The following is a 15,913-nucleotide window of genomic DNA, read 5'->3' as shown; positions in this document are numbered from 1 at the left end:
AATTTATAAAATATATTATAATCACTTAATGTAAAGGCGTTTGGATGCCGTCAAAGTTGCCACATTTGGGAAAATCACTTGGAGGTTGATGAACAAAGTTGGAGGACTCATTAATCATAACAGACATTCCGTATAACGTCTGATGATCAACAAGACTGTGAAGCAACCAGAGACCGGGGTTATTTGCTCGAATCCTGATGACAACATAACCCCCTCTAGGGATAACTACGGTGTCTTTTAAGGGTGGATTGACAAGGTTTAGCCCTAGAGCATTACCATTCATCCAAGAGGAATCACTCCATGTAAAAGTCATACAGTAATCGTTGCGTCTTTTGATACATTTGATTTCTTCGTTTTCAGTGGTAATGTTGCCAGTGATTCTGTTATATGTTGGAAATCCCATTTTTAGGAGCTCGAATGAATGTCCATGTAAATGGACTGGATGTCCCCACCCTTTTCCAGTGCCTATATTGGTAAGAACGAAGTGAACCGTGTCGTTGTGTTTCAGGTTAATTGAATTAGTGCACTGACAACCAACACAGCTGGTATTACATGGCGTAGAGATACTGTTGGGTTGTGTAAGAGCTGAAGCCGTGGGTTGTAGAAATTGTTTTCCGTTAATAGCTGCTTTTGGGGTTCCAGGATATTCGAAATTGAGAAAGTATTCGTTAAACTGCTTTTTATTGGGAACTTTTTGTAGCTCCGTTGGTTCAAGAGAATCCACCTTGTCAGCAGTTATACATTCCATGTATTCTTTTACGGGGAATAATCCAAAAGGACAATTAAACACTTTACATGGTTTTTTTGATGAACAAATTGTCGGGCTAGTTTTCGGCTCTGCTACTTCATTTTCATCATAACGTAATATAGCTCTGACCTCTATACTGTTAGTAACATCAACCGTTGTCGCCCGTATCCAGAAATTATAAGTTCTAGAGTCTAATTTGTTAGTCTTGAAAACGATTCTTTCCCCGGGGTTGAGTATAACCGACTCTACGTTGATGCCCTTCACTCTATACCCGTTTGCTTCAATTATCGTTAATGTATGACCATCTATAGAAATTTTGAAAGGCAAAACTGCACCTGTTGCTATTGTCCGGAACAAAAATGAGTTATTCCTATTCCCCTTGAACGTGTCAAATGGCAATTCATTTACTTTTCCTTTTCCATTTATGAGAGCGCTTGTTGGAGTGAAAATACTATGATAGATAGCACCATCGGGTGAGATTAAATGTTTGCCGTGTTGAGTGCCTTCTCCAAAATTTGCAAGAAGTGATGCGCCATTGGAGTGCATGCTATTGTACCATTCTTGAACTTGCAAGACATGTTCTGTGGTCGTGTCAGCACCCTTTGGACGAATAATTAGAGCACCAGAAGCCCCGTCAATTCTCTGAAGTCCTGTTGTTGAGTAATACCAAAACGTTCCTTTTGGGTAGGCCTGAAACTTGTAGGTAAATATTTGACCTGGTAATATAGGACACTGTGTAATAAATGGTACCCCATCCATGAATGGCGTGTTGCGTTGGTAAAGGCCGTGCCAATGTACACCAAGGACCTCTGAATGCATTTTGTTTGTTACATGGATAATCACAGTCTGTCCCTCATATACAATGATATCAGGACCTGGAAGTGTATTATTGAAGACAACAACTGGTCTCTGGACTCCATTGGCAATAATGACCTCGTTTTCGGGAACAGAATCTAGGTCTGTTGCTGATTTGGGGTCAGTATTATATGGGTATAGTTTTCCTCCGTATGGCACAATTTTATTTGCGTTCGGGTGAAACATCGTCAGGCGGTGTTCTGCAATTAGCGATGTTTCACAAATTTCGGCATTTTTATCACAGATGAAAGAACTTGTTGGATGAAAGGACCATAAAAGAGCTAGCAAGACGGTACCTAAAACCTATAAGTAAAGTATTATTTTATCAATATGTATAACTAGACCTAAGAAAAAAATGAAGATGAAGATTAACACTGATGTAAAAATTATGTTAGGTAGGTAGGGATTTTTTAATCATATTTTTTTATGAGGACACAAACACAAATATCAAATAGAATGTATGTGTGTGTCAAATTTAAAAACGGTTTTATTTAAAGGAAATTATATGAATATCGCAATCAAATAAAAACAGACATCTAAAAATGGTAGAATTAAAGGGATTGTTGTAGGTTAGGTCGGGTTACCCTAACTACACAATATTTATTAGGCCCTATTAAAAAAGAAACTTTTGCTCATCCCAAGCAGTGTTTGTGTTAAAAAAACATGTGGATAGTTAATAATGTTAAACAATAAGATAAATTTAGACATTGATGAAGTGCTAATTATAAAAGCAGTAACAAACGATATAATTTCCAATTATATACGTCAAACTTTTGACTTTAGCATAACGTGCTTTTCTTAATGCCATTGTGATCAAGGTCGTATATGAATTAACATAATTCGACGACGTTTAATTAAAACTAAACAGTTTAATTTCTATAATCGTGTTTCTTTTGAAATATTTATTCTCAATAGAATCATTTAAAGGTTTGTAATACGTTTTCACAACAGACTGACCTTCCTTCTATAGTAATAAGCATAAAAGAAAACGGTATTTTACAGTAACTGTATATTTTGTGCTAATTTTGCACACACTCGATTTTTTTATCAAACCAAACAATGAAGAATTAAATATAGTCAAACATTGATGTTTTATAAATTTTCAACAAGTTATTTTTCTTACTAAAGGAGATTAGACATCTTATATTTATACAACATCGCATGGTTCTTTAAAAGGAAGAATTTTTAAAAGACCTTACCTCCATGGTTTCCATGATCATGTAAATGTCATGAATATCATTACTCTATAATAAGTGTGTTATGTATGCAATCTTCTCACGTCGATGGTAAATATGATTGATTTATAGTGTCTTCATAAAAAAATTCTTACACGCATACAGATTATATCATCAAAGGCATAGAATGTAATTAAATATAAAATGTTTTCTAGTTGCGTTATCTACTAGCATATTTAAAATTTAATTTTGATAAACTTAAAAGTTACGTATACACGAACTTAAATCCACCTGGGGCGCTTTCTTTTTTATTATTATAAACAACTGTTTGATAAACACTGTATGTAAGTTCATGTATCAAAGTAACTACATGTAACACACAACCGTGTAATATTTCAAAAGTACACGAAGAAGCTAGTATTAAAAAATAATAAAAAAGGCTTTAATAAGCAACTATTTAATTAAAAGATCTAGAGGTGACCTTTAACAGTCAAAACATGCAACAAGCAGTATTTATTTAGAAACTTCATTCATCAGCATTTGAGGTGTCCAGATACATGACGCTACATAACGCATCCAAAGATAAGAAGCTATTGATCCCTATTGTGAGCTCTAAATAAAAAAAAAATACTGATTCAAAAACATTTTGTTTGTAGTATCTACAGGTCGAGCCATATAAACAGATTACATTCATCAGCTTTTTAATGAAACATACTTAGGATAGGCCCAATTTGTATAGCTACATGTTAATCGAACTTTAGTTTTCATGTAACTGAAATAAGCCTGTTGTATAATATAAACACATTGTAAATTGTAAAAAAAAAAAACTTATTAAAAGATAAATTTGCACAGGATGAAAATTAATCACATTATTTTCACGCCCGCTTGCACCACTATTAAAAAAATGATAAACATAAACTATTGTCTTTAATCACACTAAAACACACATAAGTTTTCTATTTGCAATTGGACGCGTAATAAAGTCTTATATTTTAAAGTTATAAATGGAGATAAATACTTGATGTAATGACAAATAAGATAATATATTATGCATATCTGACATTGATATTATTTTGTTTTGTGTTCGTTATCCAATCTAAATAGGGTATTTAGCGACCACAGAAATGGCGTCAGACAACCTCATATGTGCCTAATGCAGCTGTAATAAACGAGGTCGTTAAGGCTTTAATTATATCCTGGTCAACGGCTTCTATTGTAAATCACGTGGTAAAAACCACGAGACCTTTTCCGCATTGTTTTGGAGACATGCTGTCACTACATAAAGCCATGTCAGGTGGAACACGTTTTGTATTTTTGGCAAACAATTCTTAAGGACTTATTGTAATGATATTAACAACCAAATAGTGTTGACCTATTAAAGGCAATGCAAACGTTTTGAGCTTTGTCATATCTGGTTTGTTCATGTAAGACATCCCTTTTGTTTTCTACTATTAATCTACGGAGTTTACTTAAAAATTGAATAGCAAGTTGAAAAGTTCTTCGAAATATGAACTTGCTTGGTCACGTGATCAAATCTCAAGAGGCCCTTAGCGTACCGACCAAGTTCATATCCCGTTGAACTTTCCAACATTGCTGGGTTTTTTTTTTACTTATAATGGAATTTGAAAAAGGAAAACTTGAATTTTAATTGTTAAAATTACCGAGATTTTATGTTTACAATAATCCAAGCGACAAGCGATTATTATGACGTCATGAAAAATATCATACAGAATTTAAAACTGTTTTCGCTTTCCTATAAGTTTATATAAGGAATCATATTTGAGAATGTTAATTTTTGTCATTAAGCGACACTTAATAGATATAAAAGATACATTAAGGAATCTATAGGTAAATGATTACGATATTATATTAAATTTACTTTTTGTCTCGATAACCCTTCCCTACTCTCGGTTATCCCTTTTTTACATATCAAATCTTATATATCTATTCGTTACTGGCGAAAAGTCTACATCTACAACTAACAGCATTTATTAAAAAATGTTTTACAGTTAATTTATTGGTTTATTTGGCCCCTGGGTGTTTTATTACATTTTCACCAACATTTTATTTCTTCGGTTGGGATTTCTACTTTTGTAAAAATGTTTGAAGATATGTTTGCAGTGTATCAAGTGGATGTGTAAACTTGTATAGATCATATAACGTATGTACTATTTATATGGACAAGATATTTAACCAAAAAATAACATATAACAAGTGACATGTATGTACGATTAAAGCGGTTCAGCACTGGTTTCGATTTCAAAAAAATTCTTGTTTTTAAATAGAATAAAATAATACATGAATATGACGTAGCAAGCATGAAAACAATGATCTCTCGGTCTCTTTTATCAAACCCTAATCTTCTCAGATGAGCTGCATTTATTAATAAATATCACTTTAATATCAATTAATAGAATGCATCTTGAGACTTTAACATCTATATCGTAGCAATTTCTACGATCTTAGTATTAGTAGATGTATGTTGAAAATGACATTCTTTAAGCTAAATTGCAAATTTTTGTCTTAAAGTAGCATATTCAACACTCTTAATAAAGAAACATTTTCTAAAAGAAGTAAGTTTGAAATCTAGGACAAGGAAATTTTATCAAAATGAAATGAAATGATAGTTGTCGGCAATTCAACTTCATTCATTTATAATGTAAATATATCTTGCATGCATAAATATAATTATATGCTGAGATTAATATTATATTCAATGGAAGAAATATTATATTTATTGAAAAGCAGATTATATCATTAATGTAGTCACGTCAATTATCCATATCATATGCTTATGATTATGTTGACGTTTACCTCGATTATTACAGGATGCTTACTTCATCCTAGACACCTGATCCTACCGCTATCGTTTTAGAAGTCCGTGTTGCTCTGCTTTGAATTTATATTTCGTTTTATAGAGTTTTTAGATGGTTGACAGTTTGTTATTGTCATTTTTCAATTTCATTAAAGCATTTAATAAATTATTTTGTAGAGCATTTTGCTGAAATTCTAAGAAATTGTGAAAGGGAAAACAATACGGAATAAGCTTTAAATACAAAGAATGATAACCCTGAGACGCCAAAATTATAAGATACAATAAGGGTGTCTTTATTTAGAAAACAAATGGCATTTGCTAACAAATTTACATTCGGTAACAATACAATTTCTATTACAATGCTAACAAATTTACTTTTGGAAACAATTACAATGACTATAACAATAATAATACAAAATCAAGTCTTAATTTAAGTCAGATTCAAATACTGCCAGAATAGGGACAAACACAGGTAAGCACTTCAAACGAGAAAGTATTTCAATGCACTAGTTATATTTGGCAGTGGTTAATGAAAAACTATCTGTTCATATAACAAGAGAGCAGCAAAAAAATAATGATAATAAAAACAGATGTCTACTGGAGACTATTTCAAATTCAACAATAACACCGATAGAGTATGGGTGTATCGGAAGATAAAGATATATACAGATGAATGAATGACAATAACAAACCTTCAACGATCTCAATAATCCATAAAACGAAATACAAATTCAAAGCAGAGCAACACGGACCTCCAAAAAGATAGAGGTAGGATTAGGTGCCTAGGAGGAGTGAACATCCTCTGCTGACCGGTCCCACCCGCGGTGTGCTCCTCGTCACAATTCGACATGTCAAAATCGGGAAAATGTCATAATAGGGAAAAAACGAAACCTTGATGATTTGGTTAGTTTGTGATGGTCAAAATATAAACCTTGAGCAAACAAAGACTGGTGAGATGTTGGGAGTGATAACATTAAGTAACCAATCAGCAATAAGTACATGTACTAAAGGTGAATTGTATAAAGGCTTTGGAAACTCGAAAAAATCCAACGTTCATCTGTGTAAACAAAATCTAAAAAATTGATACAATGTACAGGAAAAGTTGATGCAATTAGCATTCATAAAGAAATATTTTTGAAAGATATGCAGTTTGTTGATGTCATTTAAAAATTGATCACATAATTATATGAATTCAGTGAGAGCAATATTTGATATAATTAGTTAATCAACATTTTGATATGTATATGTAATCTTCAAATTATGGAAACTCTCTTAAGAAGACTTTCATCACATAATTACTAAGTAAACTGCGAATAATTTAACTAAAAGGTAAAAAAATTGAAACACATTTAGATATTTTTTTTTTCAATTAGAAGAATAAATTTCCAATCTAATCAGAAAAAAGTGCATATGACTTGTATTATTTTGAGTAATGTAGATTATGTAATACTCAACACAAAGAGAAATACAAAGAGGATTACTGATGTTTAACTGTCTATAAATATGATGAACATTTTTAATTTGATCGCTTAATCATTACCATATACGTAAAGTAAATGACTGACAGTGTATGTTTCAAGGTAAAACCCTTTAATTTTCAAGGTCACCCTCTATATTCTTTGCTTAATATGCTTCAAACAATAAAAAAAAACTATTATAAAAACATACTCATATTCATACAAGATACTCATAAAACAAAAGGTGATAGATATATCATTATTTAGATTATGAATGTTTTGTAACCTATCTACATTTTTGGTTCAATGAGAATTTGAAATTTACTTGGTGGATGTTTATGTAAATTTGCAAAATTCTATTATGATATTGTAACTTTACACTTGAACGAACTCGCCGAAAAAAAATCACAGCATTGCACAATATACGTGGCAATTCATCTCTTGGTTTTAAATTTCGGTAAACAAGGTAGGCGTAGATTTAAATGTTCGACTTCAGTGCTCATGTACACTGTGTTACACAGATGTAATGTATATCGATTATGCAGGGACTTCCTGGTTAAAATTTAAAATATTCAAAGGTTAGAGGAATAACGTTGACTTGAAAGTAAGTTTTTTATTAAGTTCATTTAGAAACATTCATCAAAGACGGAATCAATATATTTTTCGATAGATCCTACGAGTCTTAAGAAGTGAGCTATTTAACGTACGTGAAGATACGTTAATATTATACAAGTTTTTGACCAGTAATTGATAGTGCGGATATATCAGGACTTTCTTTTTGCGCCTGTTATAGCAAAAACGTAGGTTGAACTGAAATCATTCATTTACTTAGGATGTAAATATGAATGAAAATGGCCCTTGTTTACCTTTCGTTTTACTTTCACTTTCAGTGTACATAATGTAGAGGAGGTGACGTGATACAATAGGTAAAGTCTTAAATCATTTTTCGCAGTCATTAATGTATCTTTCTACAATAACCGGTCACTTAGTGTTAAGATTTGTAGTGATGTGTATGATATCAAATACGTATCAACTGCAACACAACCCACTCAATGATGTTTGTAGAAAAAAATCCCATCATTTTATTAATTTTTTTGTTAAAATCATCGTATTTTGTTTTCACTTAAAATGATTTAGATCGGACAGGAATAACCGAACAAAATAGTTCACAAGATTTGTATTAAAGTTTGTGTAAAGCATATGCATTATACATTTACATATATATAAACAGTAGAGAACTAACATATATAATGATGATCAATAAAACGAAATTCGATAATATAAACAATTCAGCCAATCGCTTACCAAATAATAAAAAAAGTTTTAACATTTCTTTCATTCACACAAAATTTGCTAAGTTAATCATTATTTTTGCGAATTAAGGACATCATAAAAAACAATAAAAGGATGGAATTTAATAAAAAAAAAAAAAAAAAGAGTATAACACAACTAAAATTTGTCCAACCAAAAACAAACAAAACATCAAAAAATAGCCACGATTCCAGTAATAAAACTGATTATACATAAAAGAGTGGAAGTTCCAAGGGTTTTATGGTACCTCGTAATGTATACCACTGTCGATAAATTGTTCTAATCACGAGCTTACATTAGTAACTATTTATATCATTACAGTAATTGTTATCACTTTAACTTTAGCATTAAATTTGAAGGTATATGGGAGGCAGTTGCAGCAATTGCTTCAGCAGATTTTCCTTTCGGAGGCAAGCAGGCGGCGTTGAACTTGGTTTCAATATTCCGAATGTATACCAGGTAGAAGACGAGGAAGAGGAGTGTGCAAAGACGCCATCATGGCTGTCATTTGTAGACCAAGAGAGCGCTGAAGGAGATAATGTGTTCGTGGACGAGAGATGTTTTATATGCCTTGAAGATTACAACGAACAACAAAACTTACCACGAATTCTTCCCTGTGGTCATATTGTATGTAACAAATGCCTCATTGAGCTTGGAAGATCTTCAGTATTCACAAAAATAAAATGCCCACAAGACCGGCATAGTTTTAAAATAAAAAAGAGACATATGCCAGGTAATTTAATATATTATGCTTTTTATAAGTATAGTGTTACACTCCCAGCATTCAAGACCTTTCTATAAATTAGGTTTAAATAACAATAATGATATCGATATTCAAGATGTAACGTTTTCTGAATTTTGCTTTTTATTAGAAGCTCAATCGAGAGAAATCTCCGACCTTGAATCGACAGTTTCGCTGTCAGTTGGATCAGGTTTGTTCTTACCTGGAGTTAACCATGCGGCAATAAATCCGTTGTATAATCTGGATTTTCAACCCGGAGTGGATATTGCGTCCAACATTAATACAGATGCCATTGATTCATTAACCTCAGTTCAACAATCCAACTCGATCAAGTCGAATTCAAGTTCAATAATGAACATTTCAATCCATGAGAATTATTCAATTAGCAATTCCTCATCAAATTTTTCATGGAGAAACCCAAAGTATGTGATGAGAAAACGTCTCCCTGACGTGCCACGACTTAACGGTGTGTATGATGACGTTCCATTTTATGAGCCTCCTCCAGATTATCCGATAAATGACGAAGACTACGAGTAAACTTTTTTAATCTATAAATGTATGTATAAATGTGTATACAAGTATGTTTTTTATTTAATAACATTGTCATCATTAGACTGACTCTTGCCAAATAATACGTGTATTGATTTCATATCTTTAAACTAAATATTTATCATACAACAAAAATCTTGAGAATTGTAAAAGGGTAATCTAAAAAAATGAACTGTTGGTTAAAAAAGCCTTGTATCTAGAATGTCAAAGAGGTAAATAGATTGTGCAGAAATATGACGTCTCTCTAAATATTACATTATTTGAAAATTAATCTCTATTACCAATGTACTATATTCAAGTATTATTTTACTTCAGTATAACATATTTAATGGAGGTATAATTGTTTTTTGGTACAAAAATTTACTGGAATCACTTTTCTCCAAACACGTTTTAGATCATTTATTTATTGTTACATTGATTGTACAAATTATGTTATAAATATTTGTTGCTGGTATTGCTCATACAAATACAAAATATCGTAAATGTTCCATCTCTTGTTTTTATGAGTAATCTCTGGGTTCATTTTATTCATTAAAACGCATTTCAAATTAACATCGAAAAGGAAATAACTTCCATTATTTTTCAGGCATTTCATTCACATGTGCAATATTGGAGGGGATATAAGTGCTTTATTTAGGAACTTGTACATAAGCAGGATGAATTCAATGTATGTTGAATTGTAAAACTTATATATAATAGATATCGTAAAAATTGGAACCTGTCATTATCATCGAAACATAAACTGAACGTATAAACTACACCAATCATAAATATCTCCAGTTCAGGACTATGTTTAAATATGTTACCTGAATATTAAGTAACTGTTTTACTCTAATAAAGAGTTCTACATCACAATTTACTTGACAATTACAAACAAAAGACCAACCCCCCCCCCCCCCCCCCCAAAAAAAAAAACCCCAACTAATCAAAGAAAAAAAACCCTATAAGATTACTTCAACTATGTCAAATGGATATAAAACCTGTTGACTTCGAAATGTTGGTCTAAGGTTTCCACAAAGATAACACGTTAGCGGGGCATAATGTTACAGAAGTTTAAAAAACCTATAGGGACTTAGATATGCTCGAACTCAAAATAGCCTTGTGAACAGCAGACAAGACTAAATCTTCTCCAAGTCATTAAATGTGCTCTAAAGTAAAATAGTCATCGGTTCCCCTTCCAGCTGACTTATAGTCATCGTTCAAACTATGGTGATTACTATAATCGCTCATTATCATCGCGTGACCATTTTTTGTTGCTGCGCATGCGTGATCATATGTATCCCCATCCTGAGTTTCCTCTTCCTCGTTCAGATAGTTGTACACATCGTCCGTGACAGTCACTGTATTTTGTTGTCCTGACGTGTTGCTGTATTCCGGCGATCTTTCTGATAGTGTGAGAGGAGACACGTTCAAAACTTGCCTCTGTAACATCGTTGTTTAAGTTAAACATCAGTCGACGTTTAAAAAGGTGTCAAGGTTGTTTTTTTAATCAACCGTTTATTTATATTCATAATGATAAAACATTAAACTGCAATTTGATTAAAAAATATCAGTTGTGTTGATATATTAATGCTACCTGCTTATCCTGTTGAATGTTGTCTTTATCTCTGTCTCTATTGTGTGTTTTCTTCTTTGCAAACATTAATCGTGGATCCGAACTGGAACGAAACATTTTTTTAATGCAGGATGAATTCATTTTCCGACTTAATACATTTTGACATTTTGAAATGATTCAAATAAGTGCACTTTTAATGATTACCAGTTTTGGAAATGGGAAGGAAACTTTCTATACATAACAAAACCAATGACTGTTGATATTATCAAACCGAGAAATAGTCCCCCGAACAATGCTCCGAATATAGATCCGATGTCTTTTCTTGGTGATTCTGAATTTGACAGTGACATATCATCATTACAAAAACGGTTCTTTTAACGGAAGTTAGAAGCCGTACAATGACATTAAAAAAGAAAAAAAAACAATAAAAATTTGATAATATAGTTATTTTTATATTATTCTATGTTTATGATAAACATCGATCAGATCGCTAAACGTAAATATGCTTTGAAAGTAGTGTTACCTAAACATGCAATTGATATTCAGAAAAAGGGGAACGCATTACTAACATTGCACATCCTTCGGAATATGTTAATGATGAAGACAGAAATAAAAATAACAAACATTTTTAAAAAGATTAATCTAAACGTTTAATTCTGCAAAAATAAGAACAATAAAATGGACAAATATTACCATTGTTTTCAGTTTGTGTACCAGCCAGGTCGCCATTTGGATAACCTGAGAAAAATATAAATGTTAATATGTGTAAATTGTCAAAAGTTGGCTGAGTTCAGTTTATTCGATAGTGTGGGTTTCCGTCTCCATTCCCAGATTCGTCATTAAATAAGTTTAAACTGTTGTATATTCGGTATTTACCAAAGCTAAAAATGTCATTTAATAACTGTGTGTTGATATACATTTTTGAAAAAAAAATGCGATTGTGTTTGGTGCGGTGGGAGTAGAATGCAGATCATATCTATATAGAATATAGCAGTTCCGTTGCGGATGAAGATATTAATATGCTATTTTTTTTTATCTAACGCAGCTAAAATTATTCGGTATTTTTTGTTGAAAAGGGAACTATTTGCAGTTATCTATAAAAAAAATCTGTAAAAATCAAAATAACAATAATGCTAACTAGATCTCGTTACGAATAACGAGTAGGTCTTTCGTCCGATTTTGTTTTATATGATACGATGAAATATCGATACTCTCTGCCAAATCTGAGATTCTGGTGAACTAGGCTTTTTGTCTCGAGACAGAAAACGAACGAACGAAAGTGATTAATGAAAATAAAAGCTGGTTTTATTATTATTATTTTGTTTTATAAATTTTCCTAGTGTACATCACTGTTTATCATGCTAGATAAAACACCAAAGGCAATCGGTTAAACTTGTTAAAAACTCTTCTGGTGAGTACCAGAAGTGACGGTTGACAAAATAAAACCCGTTAAACACATCTTCAACCAATTGTCTATCATTCATAAAAGTTCGTGTCTCAATCACTTACAATGACTAAAATCTCGCGGGTATCAAATTTGTTAAAAGGATAGGTACCTAAGATGTTTGATATAACTCACCAGAAATAGAATATGTTTGCTTATTTAACGTATATACATGTAAGATCGTGTAATGATATACCGGAATTCATTCCATGTAAAAAAAAAATAAGGAAAACAATATTTTAAGTGCTTCCGGTGACGACCGGAAGTGACGACAATTCAAACAAAAAAATGTAAACACAGATACATACTTAGGGCTATCATTCCACAAAGTTTGGTTGTTCAAGTCATCACCGTTTTTTGAGATCTCGTGGAGTCATTCTTAAGAGCTCACTATGGCTCGAAATTTTGGTACGAATTTTGTTCCCCTTTTGTGCACAGGTGGCAGGGGACAGTTTTTTTGATACAATTCATTGTAGCCAAGGGATGCATGTCTTCGGAACTCTGTAACTAGAATTTCCTCAGTTCCCATTCAGCACAAATACCTTTAATTCACTCTTTATAAGGCCAATCCCCAATTTCTGAAGAAAATTACTAGTCAAAACCTGTAAAATTCTCTACATACTGGTTTTTATGAGATTTTGACCCTTTCATATTGTGCTAATTTTTCATGATTTTTCAGCTTTTTAGACCTCCCCCAGCTAATTCCCTGCAGAGGGTTGACCTTCCGTACCGCGTGCATGTTGCACTATCACATGTCAGAAACTTACCAGTGTATAGTTTACAATGTCCCATCCACCTACTTTTCGTGTTATTTTACCTCCCGTCTGTAACTTGCAATTTCACTGTGTAAAGTCAGCACAACAGTCATAGCCGCAGGTTTCGCATTTTACTTCTGATTCTCATGTACCTAACATAAGGGGCCTACATATTGCATATCAATTTCAACAAGAGACACCCCTCTAACTAATGATAATCATTAAAAATCATTTCATGAATTTTAGCAACACTCATAAGCCTTCAAGTACAGCAACTCTCAATTTTACAAAAATATTGACGGGTACTTTATTCGAAACTGTCCCTTGCTACCTTTAACATACACTAACATTCTCTGAAAAGTCATCTTGTCTTAAAATTAAAAGGCTTATGCTATTCTGAGAAAAAGTACACCATATTTTGACAATTCCATTGAGGTTTAAGAAAAATATGGCCATTTAAGTGAACCCACCATTTCCACTTTCCTCTATTTAACACAGATTCATAGGGTTCTCCATAAATAAAGCATCTTTACCTAATCTTTTAGAGGTCAACTGTTGTTCAACCTCCTTAAATAAGAAACCTTATTCAAAACTACATACATTGGCTTGATATTATTATGATAAAAGCATCACATCACTTAGAAATCCCTCTACATGTATACCCTCCCCCTATCTTTTGATTTTCACAAGAAGGATTAGTTTGAACACTTTAACCTAATATTATGAAACTTTTGGCAGTTTCATTGAGTCATTTCTTACACATATTTAAAAACAACCAACACTGATATCTAAAATTGATCTTTTTTTGGTAAATGGATGATTTGTAGCATTTTTATTCAGAAAAAATCATGTCGCCCAACATGTGATTTCTTGTTTTCATGAAAAACTAAGCCTAAAATCATATTTAGTGGATATCTTACATATTCTGGTTTCTAGTCTCCTTTTAACTTTGCTAAATTAGTAAGACCTACAAGTGTGATGTGTGTGTTTAATTAAAATGAAATTCAAATACACCCGGGTACCTGGGGACGGATGAGAATTCCATGAAAAATGTTCAAATTTTACATGTTTTTCTACATTTTTGATGAATATATACAATAAAAGGGTAAAAAATATGTTGTTTTTTATTCATTTCAAGAGTAATTATCATAGCAGATGTTATTTCAAGGTCAAATGTACATTTACATATCCTACATGTAATGGTAATGGAGTCCATTGGAAAGAGGGGGTGGCTTTTTCAATTCTGTAAATACATCTAAAATACCATTTTTTGATAGGAAGGAGCAAAAACTTGAGTTTTTTGACATATTGTATACTTTGATAACTGCATTTGTCTACATGTAAAGTTCACTTGATATAAAAATATGCTGTTTTAAAAAAATTGGGTGATATAAGTCAGGTGGCTTAATGTTATTTCATAAAATCAGACAGCAAAATGGCTGCAAATTCATAAATTTAATGATTTAATTGATAAAAACTGTTTTAAAATATTTATTCTTATCTCAGTAATTAACTTAAGCCTATTAATTGTCATCAGGATAGGAAATACCTACTCTCTTAGCCAATTTACTCTAGTGGTGGTCATTCTACACATTTAAGAGGGAGTTACTCCCCTTGAATATTTTAGCTAATAAATCATGTAATGACATCTATAGCCAAGAAAATCATCCATTTTCACAAAATGTATTACTTATGGTACAAAATCCACTCAAAATTACAGTTAAAGGAGAAATATGAAAATACCATGTAGTCTTGAAGGTGGCAGGGGACAGTTTTTTTGATACAATTCATTGTAGCCAAGGGATGCATGTCTTCGGAACTCTGTAACTAGAATTTCCTCAGTTCCCATTCAGCACAAATACCTTTAATTCACTCTTTATAAGGCCAATCCCCAATTTCTGAAGAAAATTACTAGTCAAAACCTGTAAAATTCTCTACATACTGGTTTTTATGAGATTTTGACCCTTTCATATTGTGCTAATTTTTCATGATTTTTCAGCTTTTTAGACCTCCCCCAGCTAATTCCCTGCAGAGGGTTGACCTTCCGTACCGCGTGCATGTTGCACTATCACATGTCAGAAACTTACCAGTGTATAGTTTACAATGTCCCATCCACCTACTTTTCGTGTTATTTTACCTCCCGTCTGTAACTTGCAATTTCACTGTGTAAAGTCAGCACAACAGTCATAGCCGCAGGTTTCGCATTTTACTTCTGATTCTCATGTACCTAACATAAGGGGCCTACATATTGCATATCAATTTCAACAAGAGACACCCCTCTAACTAATGATAATCATTAAAAATCATTTCATGAATTTTAGCAACACTCATAAGCCTTCAAGTACAGCAACTCTCAATTTTACAAAAATATTGACGGGTACTTTATTCGAAACTGTCCCTTGCTACACACACGATTTTTGTGATCGGCTTCGGCCGATCACTGTTGTGTCCATATGAGGCATCCGGCAAATGCTTCCACGTGCGCACACATTCCGCTTGCATAAGTA

At 32.4% G+C, this 15,913-nt stretch overlaps 3 protein-coding genes across 4 annotated transcripts in view; 1 reads left to right on the top strand and 2 right to left on the bottom strand.

The window, feature by feature from the left end:
- On the bottom strand, window positions 1–1,885 carry LOC128161304 (uncharacterized). Its single transcript, XM_052824562.1, has one exon. The coding sequence runs from the start codon at window positions 1,787–1,789 to the stop codon at window positions 26–28; it is 1,764 nt and encodes a 587-aa protein (XP_052680522.1). The 5' UTR covers window positions 1,790–1,885; the 3' UTR covers window positions 1–25.
- A 5,613-nt stretch (window positions 1,886–7,498) lies between these two features.
- Window positions 7,499–9,691, top strand: LOC128159775 (uncharacterized). 2 transcript variants are annotated; one of them, XM_052822972.1, is made up of 4 exons: window positions 7,534–7,654; window positions 7,941–7,976; window positions 8,721–9,094; window positions 9,234–9,691. In XM_052822972.1, exons 3-4 carry the CDS (start codon window positions 8,725–8,727, stop codon window positions 9,638–9,640), a joined length of 777 nt encoding a protein of 258 aa, XP_052678932.1. In that variant the 5' UTR covers window positions 7,534–7,654; window positions 7,941–7,976; window positions 8,721–8,724; the 3' UTR covers window positions 9,641–9,691. The 2 variants fall into 2 exon arrangements, with proteins under 2 accessions (XP_052678931.1, XP_052678932.1); XM_052822971.1 differs by lacking the exon at window positions 7,941–7,976 and having other exon boundaries at window positions 7,499–7,654.
- An 883-nt stretch (window positions 9,692–10,574) lies between these two features.
- Window positions 10,575–15,913, bottom strand: part of LOC128160677 (uncharacterized) — a 40,917-nt gene continuing 35,578 nt past the window's right edge. Inside the window, exons 4-7 of the mRNA XM_052824040.1 lie at window positions 11,901–11,945; window positions 11,412–11,538; window positions 11,229–11,310; window positions 10,575–11,074 (exon numbers count right to left, since the gene is read on the bottom strand). Coding sequence (XP_052680000.1) covers window positions 10,790–11,074; window positions 11,229–11,310; window positions 11,412–11,538; window positions 11,901–11,945 — 539 coding nt within the window. The 3' untranslated portion in view covers window positions 10,575–10,789. The remainder of the gene's footprint in view (window positions 11,075–11,228; window positions 11,311–11,411; window positions 11,539–11,900; window positions 11,946–15,913) is intronic.

This window comes from Crassostrea angulata, chromosome 8, assembly GCF_025612915.1.
Source record: "Crassostrea angulata isolate pt1a10 chromosome 8, ASM2561291v2, whole genome shotgun sequence".
Classification (NCBI taxonomy): Eukaryota; Metazoa; Mollusca; class Bivalvia; order Ostreida; family Ostreidae; genus Magallana; species Magallana angulata.
The sequence above is the reverse complement of the archived record's forward strand: the minus strand, read 5'-3'. Positions and strand labels throughout refer to the sequence as shown.